The sequence below is a fragment of the Sitophilus oryzae genome, unplaced genomic scaffold (genome assembly GCF_002938485.1).
Source record: "Sitophilus oryzae breed Bouriz unplaced genomic scaffold, Soryzae_2.0 scaffold_151_pilon_pilon, whole genome shotgun sequence".
NCBI classification, from domain to species: domain Eukaryota; kingdom Metazoa; phylum Arthropoda; class Insecta; order Coleoptera; family Curculionidae; genus Sitophilus; species Sitophilus oryzae.
The window spans coordinates 1,054,392-1,076,015 of NW_022146192.1; the positions used below are offsets into that span (position 1 = coordinate 1,054,392).

Genomic DNA, 21,624 nt, shown 5'->3' on the forward strand with positions numbered 1-21,624 from the left:
TTTTATATTCTTATGGTACGTACACATTGGCGCGCACCGATTCGCCTCTATTAGTACGTATATTCAAGTTGCGCGCGCTCCGCGCGCCATCGGCGAACCATCTCCAATCGGTTAATTATTTTATGGGTTTTTCGACGCTCCGCTTTGTTTGTTCGTTGTTCAGTTGGGACGGCCGGTGAAGACACCGCGCGCATTTATCAGTGACTCTGTGTATTTTCTTTGAATAAATTCCCTTTTTTGTGTTTTTCTTTGAATATTGTTTATTAATGGAGTGTTTAAAGAGTCGCACTACTCATGATTAAAGTTGCGTAGTTCTTTTCGGACGCTAGAGACATGATTAACGGCTAGACGAATGTTCGCGGGATTTCTATGGATCGCGGGATGTTCGTTAGAACAAAAAACGGCGCAGCGCACCAACGTGTACGTACCATTAGATCCTTTAAACTTGGAAGATCTAAATTTGTATTTTAAAGGATTTTAAATAAAAGGCAATATCAGTGGTGCCCTCTGTCAAGAAGTTGTCCAAACCAAAAGTTTGTCTATTTCACTTTTTTCTCTGAAAAGAAAATGTCAAATTGACAATCAGCTGATGTGCTGTGCTGATGTGTTTGTATACAAACAAGAAGAGTTAACGATTTATTTATGATGACAACTGCGCTTCAACAGCAAGTTTTTGCATTAGATGCACGCTATAACGCACACAGGGCTCCAGAGAGCCCAAATTTCCGTAAATTAGCCTTTGATATTTATCTAAAAACTGTGGATAAAAATGGCATATTCTAGGTACTTTATATATAAGAAGACGAAGTCAGCTACTTCGAGAAACTGACCGGAATTCAGACCAGTGGAAACAATATATTAAACTAAGAGCAATGCTTTTGCAACAGAGGTATGGCAACTCTAAAACCGACTCAGGTTCAAACACAAATTTGTCTCGAACTATGAGCAGAGTAAGTAAAAACTAAAATCACATTAAAATGTTCAATAATCTTTAATTTACGTGTTCTTTCACAGACCAGTATTTTAACAGACCTTCAAGTGCCTCAATTTTCAAGAACTAACACTGTCATACCAACTAAAGAAGCTTTTGCTTCAAAGGCTATAGTGGGTGGAAATACTATAGCTGAGAATTATGCTTTTAGTGGAGTTCATCACATATTTGATCAAGTAAGTTTAGTTAAACCTTAATATAACCTTATTCAAATAAATAATATTGTTCAAAGCATTCCAAAGCTACTACAATGATAAAATTTGCGAACAATGACAGATCCAGGCTATGTTGCAGCTCTTTAGATGGTAATTTATCGATATGTGATGTTACAAGTGATCCTCCAGCTGTTTTGGCAGTATTAAAAGGACATACAGAAGCTGTCCCAGGTGGAGAATATTTACAAAACACTGTTTTGACCTATTTATCACATTTATTCTAGGTTTTGACTGGTCAATTAATAATGATCTGATTGCGAGTGTATCTCTTGATGCCACAATCAAACTGTGGAAAGTTTCTGATTTTGCCTGTTTAAGAACTTTAAAAGAACCAAATTCTGCACAGATGTTATGCTGTATATTTCAGCCAAGTAATAATAACCTTATTCTAATAGGTAACAGTAAAGGAGATATACGAATAGTGAATGTATCTACTGGATTATTTTTGAAAAACATTTGTAAAATTGGAGGAAGTATTTTAACTATCACAACGGACAATAATGGAAAGATTTTATGGGCGGGTAAATATTTATTTTTAAAATATTATTTGAATAATATAATTATTCAAGTTCATTATAGGTAACAACAGGGGTGAAATTGTGTCACTATTTTGTGAGCTAAATGGGGCTCTGTGTAAACTAAAGAAAATAACTTTTGATCCAAACTGTATCATTACAAATTTGAGCTACAGAGCATGGATTAGTAGGGAAGCTAGAGATCCGTTGTTGTTAGTTAATGCTACAAATAACAGCATGTGCTTATTTAGGTAAAAATGGTAGAAAAATATATAGATTGTTCCTTAATGTCATGCTAATATTTCAGAGGGTGATTCTTAGACCTATTCTAAGATAAAAAATCATATGAATGTAATCATATGAATGTCCTAAACATCTTAACTTATGAGATAGACGGTGGAAACATTTTCTAAAAAAATCTTTTCATGACAACACTGATGTTATTATAAATATCTTTATGAAATTCGATACACGTCTTCTATACATCAAAGTGCCTTTTTTGGTGTACAAACAATATTATTTATTTCAACCAGTAGCGTCCATAAAGGTTTTATACATTTTTAAGTCTATGGTTTTATACGTTGAATATTTTTGAAAAAATGGTGACTTTTCTTGAAATAAACATTATTTTCAAGATCTTCATTCATTTCTAAACAATTTTCATCTCTTGATTTTTTTCGTCTGAAACATACTTTTTGCTATAAAAAATTAAAGTCATGAGACTTCAGGGTCAAATCGCTAAAAATCTGATTCGGTGATTATTGTGTGCAAATCGTTTCCACATTGATTGAATGGAAATTAAGAGATACAACAAAAAAAAATTTGCATCAAAATATATGCATTGAACAGAAGACGTGTATCATATTTCATAAAGATGCCTACAAATACATCAGAGTTATTATCAAAAACAGTTATTTTTAGAACATTTTACCAGCCGGTAGATATCTCAAAAATTAAAATGTTTAGGACATACATTAATATGAAGTTTTTTTCGTAGAATATACCCAAGAATCACCCCCTTAAATATAAGCATGTCATTAAGGAACACCGAAAGAAATAATATGTTTTTTTCAGTGTAACTGATAGTGAAGGTGGACTGTATCTCAAAAGGAAGTTCCAAAATCGCCACAGCAGACATATGGTTAGATCAACTTTTTGTCCAATCATGTCTTTCAGAGAAGGTGCCTGTGTGGGTAAGAAAAAAATACAAGCTGATAAAGTGTGCTTTAATGATGACAGGGAATTGATTGAAGTCAATTGGCGGGCAATGTTGAATATGGTGACCTTTTGACGGACATCGCGTCTGAATTGCGGACTGTCCATCACAATGACGGACATCTGGTCACTTGCCTTTATTGCCTTTATTATCACTTGCAAACTTGCCTTTATTATTTTAATGTCAGTAGGATGACAATAACAATTTGTAACAAAAATATAAAGGACTAGTCTCCTTTTTCTAAACTAAAAAGGAACATTTTTTTAGTAACTGGAAGTGAAGATGGCAGTGTGTATTTCGTAGACGTTGAAAAAATCGGTACTAAGGCAGTTGTTAACACACTACAAGGTCATTCAAGTTCCGTTTTAAGTATCAGCTTTAACTATGATGAATCTCTATTGGCAACTAGTGATTTAGAAGGTTTAGTTATTATTTGGAAAAGAAGTACAAATAATATTGAGGAAACCGAGTGATTACTTGCACCCAATCTTATGAAGATAAAATTATTAAATTTTTCCAGATCTGATATTTTATAGGTATACATTTTTGATCTTTCAAATATTTAATGTGTATTTTAAGATAACCTGTATTTACATATTTAAATTGTTAAATAAAATATGCTTATTTCTTTAGATAAAACATTTATTAACATAACTACGCCTATTTTTGTAATACAATTAATTTCTACATCCTACTAATACAAGAATTATTAATAACCAATCACATGTTACTTAATCCGATACGGACATAAATATATATCTACAACAATTATCTACAGAAATTAAAAACTAGAAATATCTTAAGATATCGATCGACACTTAAATCAAATCCTTTCCTTCCTAAAAATCATTAAAACTTGGCAGTTTAACATCAATCTTTATACAATCAAAATTAAAGTAATATGCAACCAGCGATCAACGTTACGCCATATACTGTCGTACTCTTTCTTTCCCGTGAAAACAGAATGAAATAGACTGTATGTCACTGCATATATTGTTTCTATAGTATTTGTCACTTTACTTTTGTGGTTATGTTATGATTCTGTTGAGGGATATTGATAAGTGTCAAAACTAGAAATCCACCGTGCTGTCAAACAAAATTCGAATCCGACTGTTTTTTTTATAGAAAATATTGATCACGTAACGTTGAATGATTGTTATACAGACTATATTTGTTTGTTTACTGTAATTTTGTATTGTTTTTTTATTTCTTTTTGAGATTATACAATAGCATACTAAGCAACATGTCATACTGTCACAAAAAAAAACGACACCGCAGTAGCCTTTGAAATGATGATCGATGATACCCGAAAACGTAATTTATAAAAAATCCGATTATAAAAAATTTGTCAAAAATTAATATTCAATACAGAAAAAAATACAAAGTTTTAAGACAGAAATCTATTTTCAGAAAATAATTTTTACTGAATAGAGTTGTGTACATATGTATATGGAAACTTTTTTTTAATTAAATATAAATTTTTTTAAATATAAAGATTATTATTATATAGAGGTTATTTCAAAGACCAACTGACGACGGGTTTTTTTTCGGTCGTATTTTATAAAAAAAAAATATTATATATCTCCATACCATTTTTTTCAATCACTATACCATCGTATGTGTCGATTTGTACTAACTTCAAATCTAACTCTATTTAGTAAGGAAAATATATCTGTTACGCTCCCAGCTAATATTAAAAAATATTTTATTAAGCAAAAAATGTATGTTTTTGGTAGACTTAGCAAAGTTATTTAAAATTTGCTAAATAAAAAATAAACTAAATGATATACCTACATAAATCTCAAATCACACCAAATATGTTTAAGTTTAATTTGAAGCTGTTAGTAATTTATCCAATATTTTTTTAATAGTATCTCATAAACTCTGTAGGAAAATTAAAACAAACAGGTTTTTATAGCCTCAACCAAAATTTATAAAAAAATATATATAAAATTTTATAAATAACTGCTTACTACTTTTTTAGGACAATATATTATACTTTATAATAATCACCTCAGTGGCATTATTTTTTAGCAGAAGTGATTTAAGAGATCAAAATGTTTGTTTCTAAGACAAAAAATATAATTTTGTAAAAATGACTGCTAACCTATTCAAAAATAAAACACTGGAAAATAATAAAATTATCACAATGGTCTCTTTAATCGCAATATCTTGCGATTGTGTCCAAATTCCATTACTAACCTCATTCCTTTGTCTCATTGTAATAAAATTCCAACTAAAACCTGTACCAAAATAGATTAAAACTATATCTTCACGATACGTCAAAATAAAATAATAAAAAAGTGTGTTTTTTCAAGAATTATACAAACGTTTTTTATATTACAACTAAAAAACTAGTACATATACATACTAACCTATATTGACATAGATTACAAAAATAAACCTTCAAACTAAAAACAGTCTAAATACTACAAGAAATAGTCGGACCCTGTAGTGGAGATTCAAGTAAGCGCTAAAATAAAATTGCTACACATCATAAAGACCTTTAAAAAACGTATATAGAGAAATCAATAAACGTTGGCGTACAATCAATAAACGTTAAAACACAATAATATAACAAGTACAAGCAATTTTTTAAGAATAAACATTTCAGAAATTATTTGAAGTTAATTTTAAGGTATTAACACTTAACAAGAATATCAAATAAATTAGAGACCCATAGATGTGCTTAAACTAAAATAATCTTCGTATACCTACTGTGATGACGTTTTCATTCAATCATACATTACAAGTTTGATAGTCTTTTAGTTGTATGATTGGGAAGCAATCTTTCAATGAATATTTTTAATGGATCAGAATTGGATACTGGGTCTCTATGATGTGTTCTTTTTTTCTTCTATGATCATTGCTATATCTTTTTCTATTTCCTATTATCATGATCTGATTTTCTACAAATTCAAAAAGAATTGGCTACAGTAGGAAAATATCGTCTTTTTTTCTTGCCATATATCTTCTTCAAAAAAAAACAACTTAAAAACTACCGAAATTCATAGATACCTCCTAAGAAAAGCCCCACACTATTCTATTATCACAAAAAACCTCTCAACGTTATCATCAACAGCTAAAAACAACCCTTACCTCCATTTACTGGAGTTTAAGATTATGTTCTTTAGCCGCTTCGTTATTGACCTTTCTCTCTAACGTACTGGACTCTATACCGCTATCCTCGTCTGCGCTGTCTAACAAACTTGCTTCTCCTTTAGAGAAAACATCTTTTTTCGAACAAAAACGAGTGGTTTCGTCAAAATTCTCTTTTAAAGGTTCGTAAATTATTTCATCTTTGAGTTCAAGGGGGATTACCAAGGGTTTGTAAGGGAGTACATCGAAGCACACGTTCTTTTGTTGGTTGACTATGCATTCTGTTGGAGTGTCTACTTGTTGGACCATGAACCTGCTTTTTCCAAAGGTGGAAAAGGTGGGTTTTTCCCTCAGGACTATTGGTTCGGGCGATGGTTCGATGCTGAAAGACTTGCTGGTGGTAAAAGCGCTTGGACTGGGCGGTAGGTCGAGTTTGAGTTTGTTGCGGGTGTGGCGTAAACCACCCAATGCATCTTTTGAAGCTAGAACAGGAATAAAAACCACTGAAAATTGGTTATAAGTTTAACATTGAGGCACTGAAAAAGGTTTTTTTTATCAATTACAGCCTTGTGTTTAGTGAAGTTAAAAAAAATGAAATTTTATCACAAAATTGTATTTGCGGATTAAATTTCGTTTTTATACAAGCAAAGCTTATTGTGAAAAAATAAACACCCTGTATACATTTTTAAAAAATCTTAAAATATGTAAAAAAAACAAAATAAAATATACGTGTTTAAGCGTTTTTTCGGAAACTTGACCGTTTTTTAAATAAAAAATATTGTAATATTTGAGGGGTGGTTTCACCCTCTTGGAACTGGAATTTCGAAAAATCCCTTCTTATCGAACACCCTAGAAACAACCTGTATGCCAAAATTGAGCTTCTTACGTTGAGTGGTTTGAGCAGGATCGTGGTTAATCAGTATGTCAGTCACTTAAGGATTTTATATATTAGTATAGATTTGCTTTTGTCAGTCATTGCCCGGACAATAACGTTATTGACTACATAATAATTAGAAATCTTGAAATACGACAGCTGTCATTTCCTAAATGTGTCTGGTAGCCCTTTCCAAAGAACGCTGACTTTGACATCGAATATTAAATTCAAAACATCAAAGCAATCAAATTCGGATTAAAATTGAATTAAAACAGTAAAGTCGCGAAAAAAACGGTTGAAACCAAAAAAATCAAAACTCAATTGTGCAACTTCGTGTCGACGGGATAGTCACTGGTAGGGGCTAGACGCTTCAAATGTCAGCCGGTAGGCAAAAAACAAACAAACATATCGTCCTATTGCTGCCAAAAGTCACTAACTTACTTTTTATTACTTCCGAGAAAAACGCGTCTAAAGAATAATTACATTGCATAAAGTTGTTGTTAGTGACTATTCTGACTATTCTGTATTAAAATACAGCATAAATAGCCAGAAATCGTAGTTAATGACTGTTTCAATGGATTCTCCGCTTCAATATATAGTTAGTTATTAAATTTTCAGGTTATTCGGAAAAATGTCAGTTAATGACTTTTGGCAGCAATAGGACGATATACAGGATGGTCCGAACTGTACTCCGGAAACTTCGGCAGCATATTCTGCAGATAAAAATAAGTAAAAAAGTTCGTATAAATGTATGTCCTAAAATGCGTAATTTTGGAGATACAGGGTGTTGAAGTTTCATTTTTATTTCGATTTGTTCCAAATAATTTCTGAAGTAACGTCAATATTTGGATGAAAATTGGTGTCTGGGAGTTTTTTGACATGAGAAATTTGATTTTGATGTCAATATGACTCCTACTTGTAGAGGGCGCTACCTACATCTTTTTTAACTGGTTTGAAGAGTAATAATTTTTCGTCCGTATCTGTATAAAACTACTGAATAAAAAATATACATTAACGACGTTTTTTGCGTAAAAAAAATCTTGGTAAAAATCGCTACGAGTAATAGTTCTTCAGATATTTGGAATCGAAATTATCAATACCTGTCATCATTGACATAAATTAAACATGTTGACTAAATAGTTATTAGACTGAAATCGTAATAATGTTTTTGTGCCAAAAGTTCAACAGACACTGTTTTATTATCATTTTTTCGAAGAAAAATTTATGACTAATTTAAAAAAATAAAAAGTTTCGAAATTTCTCATTTTAGTCAAATAACTACCTACTCAACATGTTTATTTTTTATCAATAATGACATGTATTGACTGTCCCTATTCTAAACATCTTGAGAACGGCTGCTCATAGCGATTTTTACCAAGAGACATTTTTAACGTAAAAAATTACGGAAATGTATATTTTTTCACTCAGTGGTTTTATACAGGTACAAACTAAAAGTGATTACTCTTCAAAACAGTTAAAATACATGTAGGTGGCGCCCACTAAAAATTGGAGTCATATTGACATCAAAATCAAATTTCTCATGTCAAAAAACTTCCAGACACCAATTTTCATCCAAGTATTAACGTTACTTCAGAAATTATTTAGAAAAAATCAAAATAAAAATGAAATTTCTACAACCTGTATCTACGAAACTCAGCATTTTAGGACATACATTTATACGAACTTTTTTACATATTTTTATCTGGGAATATGCTGTCGAAGTTTCCGGAATACAGTTCGGACCACCCCGTATATCTTATTTCTAGTCTTTATCAGGACCGCCGCCGCACAGTGTAACGAAAACTAAAATAGTGGGACATTTTTCACTATTCTTGCTGACATTTTTTGACAGAAATTAAATAATACGACTAGGAATTTTTGCTACAGGGCGAAAAGAGTAAAAAAGGCGTAATGGAAGGCCAAAAAAAATACGAAGTTTTATAAAAGGACTTTACAGGTATATTTTTTTATTTACGAAGAGTTTATAGCTCTTATGGACCAAAAACGTTATCAAATTACTGTCGAACAATCATTTATCTCCCGCTAATATGTCAAAACTCAATCAACATTCCTAAATATTCAAATAATCAGGGATAAATTAGATAAGACTACAAAACTCAAAGAGAACGACACAAGTGGCAAATATCTTTTGACACTATTAAATAATTATGATAATATGCGAAAAAACGTATTCAGCTTCAACAAAGGAAACCATAATACACACCTCACAAAAAAGTTCGCAACACTTATATTTTTCGTAGTATTTATTCTTGAAACGCTTCAAACATTTTTATGTGAAAAACTTAAATCTAAGGTCTGCCTGAGTTATGATATAATTTCCATTCCTTAACAAGTTGCTATTAATGAAAGTAACTTTTGAGATTATTGTTAACCAAGAGAATTTAAGAATACTTTTCTTAATAATAGGCAGTTTTCCAAATTAATAAGTGATGCGATAATTTATGTGGGGTGTATATTATTCCAAAATAATATAATATGTAAGGCACTTACATAAAACATGCTTAAAAATCATTCTCAATTTCTTCTCCATCCATATACAAGAGCTCTTTCGCTTCCGGAAACAAGTCTACTTTTTTATTTTTAGAGTGCTTTGGTCGCAGATGTGAAAGTAGAGGATCTGAATATATCAATAAGTTGTGCAATATATCTTCATTAGTTTCCTTACGACCACTCTTCCTGGAAAAAATTTTGGCGGAACTTCTTTGTTTCCTTTGGCATTTTGCCGATGGGTATAAATTGAAAACGTTCACAGATATCTGCACCATGAATCAAAAGCATATGAATACTTAAAGGCATATAATACCAACCGTAAAGGGAAACAAATAGTTCTGCTGTCTCTTTCATGTACCTTAGTGAACTTGTATTAGCCTTTTCATCAGACGACACTACTTGTAAAATTAGCGCAAAGCGATATATCAAATTATTATCAATACCAGTAATTTTTGAAGATATATCGAAAAATGATCTAGCGGTATTCCCGTCATTTGTTGTTCCTCGGCCTTGCTTAACAATATCCACCTTTAGTCCTAACTCATCCATGAAAGCAACTTGAATCTTTTTCTTTTTTTCATCTTTTTTTAATTTGTTTTCTCCTTTAGCCGTCCATTTTTCGAAGTCGGAATTGTATGAGACATGTAATAGACATTCCATACACCGAATCCACATATGAAGTGTTAATAATCCATAATTGTATACGTCTTCTCTGGCAGGTTTAATCCAAATCGCTTCAAGATTTGGATTAAACCTGACGGTTTCTCGACGGTTCTGACGGTTTCGTTAAACAGATAGGGCAGGTGGACGAAGATGGTGTAATGGATATTATGGTTCTTATTTTGCCATCTATCGTGGTCATATGCAAATCATGCTTAACAAAAATATTGTGATCACAAGATGTTGGTAGCAGTTCTTTTATTTGAGATTGCATGTTACAGAACTGCTCTTTGACCATTTCTTTAGTCTCTTTCACAAACTCGAACTTGACAGGTCTGCAGTAACGGATGGACGAAGGTTTTGGATTCTCCCAAATGATTTTGTCGTTTTCGGTAACTAGTTTCAAAGGCACCAAACTGGTCATAAACACAGACGATTCATCCTGTTCTGATGTTGTAAAATCCTGGTATTTTTGCTTGTATTCGCTTTGGCTACTTGCACCATCAAACCCCCATTTACTAGTCAGAATAAGGTTTTTTTCCGAAACGTCTATATCTATAGTTTTTAAAATTCGTTGGACAGTAAGGTCAAGAATCGATTGAAGTTTAATTTCAGCTATTTTTTCGGTTATAGTGATATCTCTTTTGAAATGATAACAATTTTCTTTTTCTTCCTGAACTTTGTAATATGATGGTAATTTGTCCTTTTCAATATTGTTGTTCGTAAATTCTCTTAAAGTACGATACTGCCAAGTAGAAAGTTTTAAAGAACTCATCATAGCCAGAGCCTTATCTGTTTGGACGGTTTTTATATCTTTTTTAGGATGAAACAGAAAATCGCTTTCTCTTTTGACTTCCTCGGGATTTTCCAATAGATATTCAAAAGTTTTGCTCAACTCTTGTTGCAATCGTAACTTAATTTTCATGGAGAACTCAAGTTCTTCAGTTGGTTTAGATGTAAGACTTTGCGTTCTTTCCCTTTTCTGTTTTGAGCAGAGTTCTCCAAATGGTTTTTTCGGTTTTTCTCCACTATTGGTCGTTTGAGAAGGTGCCGGTCCTACTAAATCAAGAAATGATTGGGGCTAGCAAAAGGATTTGTCCAGCCAACCGGATTCACTCACAGTAAAATAATCCAATTTATAATTTCTCTTTGTCCATTTTGAATGCAAGGTGTTACAAAAATGTCTTAAACAGTCTTCCAAATCTCCAGAAATATTTTCTGGAATCTGAACTGGATTTTGAGATAGTATAATATTGAGAAGTTTCTTATGATCCTTGAAATTTACATTTCTGTTTTTCAAAAACAAAAACAAACAACGGTTTGTTTTTAGATCTTGCATTTTTGGCACCAACACTCCTCCAAACCTCACATTTCACAATAAAAATATCAGTAACAAAACGAGACTCAACAAGACCACTAAGTTATTCCAACGGTACCGGTTTTAAGATAGAGACTGAATAAAAGAATAAAAATATATCGGTGTAATTTTTTGTTTTCATTTCAAATATCTTTTCATAAAAACACACGAATGCCTACATCTGCAGATAAGAGTGAAAAACAAAAAACGTTGTCGATAGATAAAAAAAGAAACACACCAAACAAAGGCTGGCGATAAAAATGTTATCAACCTAAATTTTGAATGCTTTCCGATCCGTAGTTGAGGCGCTTAAGGTCGAAAATGTCGGTTGAATGATCTTCACCCGACTCACCGCATCAACAAAGATGCAGCATTGAGGGTGGAATGTTAAATACATCAAAGAAAATTTTGCCGGTTTGAAAAAATATTCTCTTAAGTAATTTTTCTCCAATGTTGAGATTTTCTGAATTGTTGTAAACTGTCTCCCACCCCAATGTGAGGATGGTTCCTCGCCCCTAAAATAGCATTCAGTATGTTCATAGCAAGCGTTCAAGCGTATAGCTTTTTCAATAAAGAAATTATAGCACAAAAAATTACGGATAAAAACTATGGTCGAATCAATGGAAAACGTAATTATTGCCGAAGAAATTTATTTTTTTCTTCCAGGTTCGGACCTAGGTGGATGAAATTTATATGTAACAGTATACTAGAAGGTTCACTCTATGATATTTTGTATATATAACCTTGCGCGAATGTAAGCGTTTTTTTGAAAGTCATAATAAACATGTAAAAACTAGACTTGAAAAAAATTGGGACATTTTTTTCAGGTTTGTTGTTGGTAAAAGACCTCTCTTTACGAAAAAAATTGTTGGAATTGAACAACACAAGGAAACTTCTGAAAATAATAAATTTCATTGGATGAAATTTTTGTACAGATTTGGTAAATTAAGGAAACCATAACTTTAACCCGCCATAACTCCCCGACTAAGAGGTCAACTCAAGAAATATCTCACATGATGGAGCTCTGGGATGTTCTTTATCCATTTAATTTTTTTTTTCATTTATTTTATTCATTTAGCATTTCCCGATTTCGTTACACTGTGCGCCGCCGGCATTAAAACGAACATTAACGTCAATGCCTGGACAAAGTGGTTAAATCGATAGATTTTTCTGCAGCTTATCAATATTATCCAGACCCTCTGGATTTTTACGTCAATGGCCGGTCACCCAACCCAAGTCATTTTACATCTGTGTCCGTAATATGTCTATATTATTTTTTGTAAATTTACTTAATAAAAGTATGAACTAATTTTTTTTCAGTGTAGGTAAAACGACAGTTTTGTTGTAAAACTGAATGACCCAGTTGTTTTCCTTGATACGTTTTGACTGAACAGGTAAGACGTCAGGTAAAATGTTACGTGTAGACGCAGCTTTACACCAAGCAAACTTTAAATATCTACCTTTATTCTCCTCCTGTTGTTTATTCAATTTGACAGCAACGGCGGCCAATTTCCTCAAAGGCTGGATCTGTTTACCTTGCTCCTGGTAACTCGCCGACAGCTCGGAAGTGTCACTCACACTTCCTGGAGTCAAATCCTCCAAACCGCTGTCGGGAGTCACGTTCCCTATCCAGTTGGAACTGCCGGGGAAGAACTGAGAACAGAGGGGATTGATATCGAATGGATTCGTCGAGCTGGAGACCATGAAATCTTCCGAGGTACCTGAATGACCTAGGAAAGAAAATATCTTGTAAAGTAGGTTTATTAGGATGTTTGAACTTATTTGAGAATATGTTAAGGAAGACAGCTCGGAACTATGTAAACTACAGTAGCGACACTTCTAATAATTATCTCGAACATCATGAAAATTCCTAATGGCTGGTTTATGCTTCCGAACATAACACTAGCATTAATCCTAATCTCAAGAATATGAATCGACGTTAACGAACCCTAGTGTTCATACCATCGATGGTACATAAACCATCGATCTTAATATTAGCCTTAGCCCTAACAAAAGTCGTAAGAAATATGTGACATTTTATATTCTTAGGATCTAATGCTGATAACCAAATTAATTGGCGCATATTTTTGTGATCTAGAAATGACTGACATGTTTATTGACAAACAAGTGAATATTATACTTGTGAAAACCAGTCTCTAAATTAAAGTTAGTTTAACACAAGTCATATGTTTGATATAAGCACAAGCGCACATACTAGAATATTCTTAAGAGTCCATTTCACTAGTCCGAAAAAGTAGCAAAATAAGCGTTCGGCATTTAACGTTTTATGTACAAATAATAAAACATCAGCAAAATATTATTTATGTTTGGACTAAATTTTCTAAATAAAGACATAATTTAAAATTCCGTTACAATACGGAAATAGATTGAAGTTTTGTGATTACAGGGATATATCATTTATATGGTTTTGTAACAAATTGCTCGCTATTTTATGGCAAATGCTGAACCTCTGCAAAACTTAATCAAGCCTTAATCAAAGCACGTGTGTTTGGAATTTTGGGTGTGGCTTAACACGACAGGATCGGGCTAAGCGTTAGGCAGATTTCTGAAATATAACATATATTTCCTTTGGCCACACACCCGCTTTACCCGACCCTGCAGAGCGACCCAAACAATACAGCGTAATAGGCTCTTAAGACAATGAGGAGAAGTATGAACGACAGTTTCTTAAGTTAAGTAAAAAGATTAAATTCTTAGGGTTAATGTTAATGATAAGGTTAGGATTAATACTTGAAGTATAAATCAACCATAAACCACATTAAAAACCCCTAGATTCTAGAAATAAAAAAGAGTAATCGCTTCTGTTAAGGTGCGTTAAGTTTCAATTCTCTCCTGTAACAGTACTGTAAAATATATACCCTTCCTCTAAAAATATATACCCTCTAACCAGTATTTAAGTCATCAAAACTACAGTAAGACTTTGTAAGACATGTATTTTCTCAGACTAGAGAACATTTCCTAACATTCCACATGGTTAAGAATTACCTTATTTCTAAAAAACGCTAAACAGTTTATTTTGTTATTTTCAAAGATGTTGCCTAAAACAGTACCTCTGTATGATTGCTCAATTTGTATCAGTAGGATTTAGGACAGTAATATATTTAATAGTCCTTACGGATGAACTGTAAGTATGTCAAATGCTACAAATTGATTTTAGAAGTTTAGTCTGTCGATTATGTCTGTCGACAGAAATGTTTGTAGAACTGACAGTAGTAGTAGTAAAAGCACTATAAGCAGATAAAAATACTGATTCGGAGTTTATGGTATTTATTAACAAGTTAAAGGTTAATGTGATTTTTTAAACAACTTCAAAATTATGGTTAATTATGAATATGTAGATATGTTTCAGATATATTTCAGATGGTAGGTACCATAGAGGTAACTTACTTAATGGTAACCAATTTCCCGAATCGTATTATTTGCGACGCTTTTGAAAAATTTATATTTCTGTTGCAATACTGCTAATAAAAATCTGAAAAAAAATATATAAGATGTTGAAAAGATCAAACTAAATATTCGCAATAATCACAACACTAAGTTATTGAACTTTTGTGCTGAGCGGTACGATTTAGGCCCTATATGTTTGAATAAAGCTTTCAGTTTTGATGACTTAACTACACATTAAAAAAAATACAGCAAAATTAGGCAAAAAAAGCGAATCTATTAGTTGCTTACTTGCACCCTGGCCATCAATGTTCGTAAGGAAATATAAACTACGTCTACTGTTGTTAATTTTAGGTTTGAAGGTAAAGGTACTCGGAATTATGTCACTATCACCAGTGGGTGGGGGCAGATAGGTCTCCGCGTCAAATTCCCAGTCTACAATCATCGATTATCGTGATGAAATGACGTTTGAACCGTGAGAACTACTCTAAATACATGAGGAAATGTTCTGCCGATGAATCGAAAGTTTGTGACAGTGAAATAAATAGAGGTGAATCAGTGACACTAACAGAGAAGCTACTTGATGAAATGGAGTAAGCTGGGGTAGGAAACTGTGATGCCATAGATCATAATATACATTAGTGGATAACGCTATAACCTTCCTACTCTGTATAAAACTGATAAAAGTTCTCAAATAATATATCTTCCTAAACATATAAATGTTCTTAAAACTATAAATAAATAAATGAACTTAAAAAAAGACTAAGGAAGAAGAAAAAAAAATAAAGTTTAACACCCTGTATCTTTAAAACGTGCGTAGTTTTAGTTTTTCCGGACCCATTGTTTATAAAAACTTTTTCCATATTTTTGACGAGAAATCACCTCCTGAAATTTGAACGTGCATTTTTGAACACCCTGTATAAACTAAGTAAAAATTAGTTATTTTATATTTGTTAAAAAATATATTTATAACAAAAATAAACAAGATAACATAATTATTTAATAATAAAAACACAAATACGCTACTGAAACAAAGAAGTAAAATTCGTAAAATTGACGTATTAAATTGTTTTTTGACAAAAAATCAAAAAATTACAAAAATAAAAACATATTATTAGTTATCTCTAAACAAACTCCATAATCTTAACATCACTTACTAGTAAAAATGTTCCATTATGTTATATGTTTCTTTTTATCTAGAAAAGATCGCGCTTTGCAGAACTAAGTTTTTTTGAAACCTCATTCTAAGATGTATAATAAATAACTTCACTGTAAGCCCAGACACAATCTCTTTCCTGATTTATACACTTAAACTTTTACTCATTAAACCAATCATTAATACAAGAAATAACCAAAAAAAATAAAAAAAAACCGCAACAGACCCACAGAAATTCAAATGTGTCGAGTAAAACGTCAAACAAAACTGACAAAAGAAGGTATTTCCATGACGTCGCTTCCGTCTCTAATGCATGTATACAGTGTGACGCCTCTCATACGACGCGGAGGCTCCAAGGAGAACGAATTTGTATTGAAATGAAATTTTGTGAGCATATTATGTAGGTTAATTTAGAGCATTTTTTTTAAATATAGAGAGTTCGACAGGGTGTCCCCAAAAAAGCTACACATGAAAGTTGTGTTTTTTGTAATGGAACATCCTATATATTAATTTATTTCCTGGATTCCTGGAGAAAAATAAAGGTGAGTTTCATTAGAAAAGTATGTAACTAAAATGTAAGGTTTTTGACATATTTAACATTTTCTAAAAAAGAAGAATAAATTTTAATTTCAATAACAGCTACCTAAATTGGAATTAAACCTTACATTTTAGGCATATACCTCTTTAACGAAACTCACCTTGATTTTTTTCCTAGAATCCCAAAATCAATTAATATATAGGGTGTTCCGTTACAAAAAAAACAACTTAGATGCGTAAGTTTTTTGGGGGCATCCTGTAGAACTCTATATATTTTTATATAATGCTTTCAATTAACCTACATATGCTCCAAAAATTTTATTTCGATATAAACTATTGTTCTCCTTGGAGCCTCCGCATCATATGAGAGGCGCCATGCCACCCTGTATAAACATAGCATTTAAACTACTTCCTTAGTCTTTTTAATGAAAAAAAAATTGTGTGTGGCATGACGAAATCACTGTATTACACTGTGAACGTATCTTATGGTGTTACGGTATCCATGAAGTATATATTATCTAAGCTTGATGATTAATAATGGATGAAATCAAATCTATGTTAGTTAATTGGTTTTACAACCAAAAATCCTACCAGAAATAGCGGCAAAATCGGGCTGAGGCTTCCACAAGTCCTGACTTTGTAAAATGGGGCTTTCAGGTTCTCTGGGATATTCGTACACGCAATGGTATTTTTGTTTTTTAAACCAGACACCTCTAGGCTTTTTCTAGAAATAAAAAAATGTCTTAAATTATGTTTTAATTGTATCTTGTTTTTATTACATAATCTGATCTTTCCAGACTTTTTTCTGGAGACCGTAGAGCTGATTTTGTCGGTGTGGCGTACTTGTCCCAGGCTGAAGGTACAAATTCCGGTGTTTCACCGTCGTCGTCACTGCTGACGTCACTTCCGGAAGTTTCTTCCGTTATTTCCTCCATTGGCTTAATATCGTCCAACTAATAAAACAGTTCGTTAATATTTAGGTACTATAACAATGTTCTTTTTTGACAAAGATTATCTACAAAGGAAGAGGGTTCTTACCATGTCATGCGGGGCAGCTCTTAGGGCTTTGAGTGATTCCTCATGCTCCCCTTCCTACACGGGAATATACACAAAAACACAATATTACATACAACACTTATTAAAGGAACAGGAAAATAAATTTACAAAAAATTTCCACATATAATATCACTGTTAGTACCGTATGATAAAAAAACGGCGTCCAGTTGGCTTGAAAAAAGAAAGATTGAAGAAATTCCCCATATCATTTCTCATACAAAATGACAGCGATCTTCATTTCATAGCCATCGCTGACGCCGTTTGTTTTTCGATCATATTGAATTTTAGATTTTTTATACAAAGATTGACACAGTCGTTTATTTACAAGTTAATGCTTTGATGTTTTTACTTTGTTTCTATTTTTAAGTTTCATCTTACAACATGAAAAAGCTGAGCTTGAAAGTTTTATGTTTATAACATATATTTAACTTCTATTTATGTAATTTATAAATGAGTTTGGCATAAATAGGTTTTATCACACACTCTTTCGGTTTTTATAAAGATCCTGAAACTACGCCAATGACGTCTTGAAAAAAATAGTATATTAAGTCTGTGGTCAAATTGTAACAAACAAAATTTTTTTTTTACATTTTATTTGTATATGTTGGGTTAAAACAATGTATGTATATGGTTAGTTTATCTTCCATACCTGTTTTTGTTACCAGACAAAATAAAAAGTTAACTAGTTTTATGGAAATATCTCAACTGAAACATGGCACTAAAAAATCAAAATATCTAAACCTAGATTTTATAAAATGTATTTGGAACATTGGTAACAGTTTAAAAATTACTCTGTATCATATAAAATACAGAACCTATGGGAATTTCGATTGCACCCTTGTTTCAGAAAAATTAAGCTCAGGTTCGTGAAAACCGTAAGGTTCGATCACTACTAAAAAGCAAGATAGCCCTTAAATAATATTTAACAAAAAACTTAATAATTAACAAAAAATATTTAACTATTATGATTATTGTTAATTCCCAGTAATAATTAGTACGCAGAAAGAAAAAAATTGTGGGTGTTTGGGAAAGCTCTCCTAGGAAGGCTCGACAGGAAACAATGTTTTTGCGACGTTTCGCGAGTTTATTGTCGCTTCTTCAAGCACTATAGGAGAAGCAGTTTTTTAAAAAATATCAAAATAAAATTAACTGACCACTTACCCAAAACATATATTAATCCATATTATGCCTACAAACATTCATGGCGATTCCAACCGCCAATACTCAGCCACATACGGAAGAAAGAACAAAAACTCAACAGATATTTTTTGCTCGATGTACACCGATGCTCGGTTTGTGTCGTACTGACACAAGTTGAATTAATTTCGGTGCCAAAAAAGGATTGATTTTTTGTTTCCTTTATTATTAATTTCTTTCCCCGTGTTTCTGGTGCTCATCATCATCATCATCATCATGTAGCCATCGTTGTCCACTGCTGAACGTAGGCCTCCTCCATATTTCTCCATGTCTCTCGATTTTGGGCCGTCATCATCCAATTTCCAGCAATCCTCTTTACATCATCGGTCCAGCGTGTCGGTGGTCTGCCTCAGCTACGTTTATCTACTCGAGGTCGCCATTCTAACAATCTTCTAGTCCACCTGTCTTTAGATGTTCTCGCCACATGACCTCTCTGGTGCTCATACCATCCAAAAATTCAGTTTTACCTCCGAAATTGAGACGGACAACAGAATATCCTTCCTGGACGTTGAAATTTTCAGAAATGAGGACGGGACACTTATGACTCATTGGTTCGTAAAACCAACCAGTTCAGGTAGAATTCTAAATTTTCATTCAAATAATCCAATTTCACAGAAAAGAGCAACAATTATAGGCCTATTAAATAGATCTGAAAAACTTAGCCACCCATCTTTTTTTTAGTAAAAATATTGAGACTATCAAGATCATTTTACATCAAAACAATTATCCTTCAAGCTTTATAAACCGATGTATTAACAGGAACAAATCTAAAAAACTGGGTGCCTCGTTAGTAGAACCTGGAACTAAATATGTCAGATTTCCTTTTATTGATAACCTTTCGCATAAAATCAATCGATGCTTTATGAACACTAACACTAAACTAGCATTTTATTATTCAAAAACGACATCGTTTTTGTATACTAAGATCAAAGATCCAACTCCGTTGCTAAAACAATCCAACTTAATTTACAGCATTCCTTGTTCTTGCGACAGTTGTTACATAGGTCAGACTGAGCAATAGGTAATTTAGGTAATAGGATTAATCAACATAGAAATGATTGCAATACTCGGAACAAATCTAAAAAAGATAAAACTACTTTGGCCTCACACCATTTTGACACCGGACATGAATTTAATTTTGATGATGTTATGGTTCTCGAGAGAGAACCAAACTGGTACAAACGCAATAAAGGCGAAATGATTCATATTAATTTGAACAAAACGGTCAACATGAGGTCTGATACCCAGGGTCTCAATGTAATATATAGCAACATTTTAAATAAGTACAGAAAAATTAATGAAAGAAGAAAGGTTTAACCATGCAGGGCTTTTTGGTATGTTGGAGGTGCTTTCGGGTGTGAACATTTTGTGTCTTTCTTTAAAGATCTCTTACATTTTCCGTCGCGATTGTGTGTTTTTTCCTTGTGCAGAGTTATTGTTATGGCAATATTGCCAGTATTTATATTGCCAAATTGAAGTTTTGTGGTTGTTTTCTCTACACCTGTTAATTATTTTTGTTTATACATATATACCTACTTGTGTACTCAATGTATTATTTTTTTAGTTTTTAATTCGATTTCAACCAAACGCATTTTTTTTTCTTTTATATCTTTCTTTAATTTCTAATACTCTGTTTATTCTGTTATATTTTATTTGTTAACAAACAATTTCAAAAAATTATTTAATTTTAATTACTATCAGGCCCACTTTTATGATTCCATTTGTTTGTTTATGGCATATATGATATGAGATATGGGAAAGAAATTAATGATACAGGAAACAAAAAATCAATCCTTTTTTGGTACCGAAATTAATTCAATTGGTGTCAGTACGACACAAACCGAGCATCGGTGTACATCGCTCAACATCAAACAGTCATCAAAAACATGATGGTGAAAGCCGCACATCAATATCTGTTACCGTTTCGGAGTTACGGGGTGTTTTTCAAAAATGTGCATTTTTAACAAATCGCTATAACTTTTTTGCTATGGAAAATTTTGTATTTCTATGAAAACATTTCCAAAGCACCTTTTTACGTAGAATTTAATGGTTTAAGTATATATTTTTTTAAATTGATAATTTAAGAGTTATCAACAAAAAAAATGATTTTTTATTTGGGACACCCTCTATATTTTTAATTAACTGAAAATAATTTAAAATTACCTTTCCAAAAATATAGCACACTTGATATTTTGTTATAATCCCCTTCGAAATACAGAATTTTTAAAAGTTCACCACTTTTAACTAGTAGGCTTTAGGACCCCATATTGATGATATGCCCTTAATGGAACTCGAAAACATATTTTTCCAGCAAAGCGACGCACCGCCTCTGAACGCTGAAGTTATCAGCAAATTTTTGCAGCCAATTTCAAGAATAATTGGATAGCTAACCAAGATCCCAGCCGTTGGCCGTCGAGGCCGCCTGACAGTGACCATGGATCTAATCCTATGGATATATTTGCGGAAGAATAAAGGTTCCTTGTTCTTCCGTATAATCTAGACAAGAATTAAAAATACTTAGCAGTTATAAGAGGGTATCTGTCACCCCCACTGAGTTAATGAATTCCGCGAGAATTTTCAAAAACTGCCCCGTCTGTCCATAACAGAAGACGGTTGATATGTCGAACACCTGTAGCAAAATCTCATGTCTTGGTATTTATTTTTATTGTTACTAGATATAGTTTAAATGTTGATGTTGGTTAAATATATTTTAAATTGTTATAAAATTCTGCATCTCTCATAGCAAATATTATTTTCATTTTAATTGATGCTCACAGCTAGAATTTTTTTGCATTACAGCCGGTGTCGTTCAAAGCCTACTTATTTAAAGCGGGC

General features: G+C 32.4%; 2 protein-coding genes across 6 annotated transcripts in view; one reads left to right on the forward strand and one right to left on the reverse strand.

The window, feature by feature from the left end:
- The first annotated feature begins 98 nt into the window (after window positions 1-98).
- Window positions 99-4,315, forward strand: LOC115878608 (WD repeat-containing protein 13-like). Of its 2 annotated transcripts, XM_030895160.1 has the most exons (9): window positions 99-420; window positions 474-727; window positions 784-950; window positions 1,015-1,167; window positions 1,224-1,377; window positions 1,431-1,727; window positions 1,786-1,972; window positions 2,796-2,914; window positions 3,205-4,315. In XM_030895160.1, exons 2-9 carry the CDS (start codon window positions 643-645, stop codon window positions 3,408-3,410), a joined length of 1,368 nt encoding a protein of 455 aa, XP_030751020.1. In that variant the 5' UTR covers window positions 99-420; window positions 474-642; the 3' UTR covers window positions 3,411-4,315. The 2 variants fall into 2 exon arrangements, with proteins under 2 accessions (XP_030751020.1, XP_030751019.1); XM_030895159.1 differs by having other exon boundaries at window positions 99-727.
- Window positions 4,316-5,249: 934 nt separating this feature from the next.
- LOC115878607 overlaps window positions 5,250-21,624 on the reverse strand; it is a 118,898-nt gene continuing 102,523 nt past the window's right edge. For 2 of the 4 annotated variants that reach the window (XM_030895155.1, XM_030895156.1), the window contains 6 exons: window positions 17,575-17,628; window positions 17,316-17,489; window positions 17,128-17,260; window positions 15,135-15,278; window positions 12,899-13,168; window positions 5,250-6,518 (listed from right to left, as the gene is read on the reverse strand). In XM_030895155.1, coding sequence (XP_030751015.1) covers window positions 6,043-6,518; window positions 12,899-13,168; window positions 15,135-15,278; window positions 17,128-17,260; window positions 17,316-17,489; window positions 17,575-17,628 — 1,251 coding nt within the window. In that variant the 3' untranslated portion in view covers window positions 5,250-6,042. The remainder of the gene's footprint in view (window positions 6,519-12,898; window positions 13,169-15,134; window positions 15,279-17,127; window positions 17,261-17,315; window positions 17,490-17,574; window positions 17,629-21,624) is intronic. The other 2 variants (XM_030895157.1, XM_030895158.1) reach the window with 2 other exon arrangements.

Coding starts and splice junctions, on each gene's coding strand:
- LOC115878608 (XM_030895159.1), top strand. CDS start 643: ATGATGACAACTGCGCTTCAACAGCAAGTTTTTGCATTAGATGCACGC. Junction 951..1,014: donor TGTCTCGAACTATGAGCAGA/GTAAGTAAAAAC, acceptor GTTCTTTCACAG/ACCAGTATTTTAACAGACCT. Junction 2,915..3,204: donor CAGAGAAGGTGCCTGTGTGG/GTAAGAAAAAAA, acceptor ACATTTTTTTAG/TAACTGGAAGTGAAGATGGC.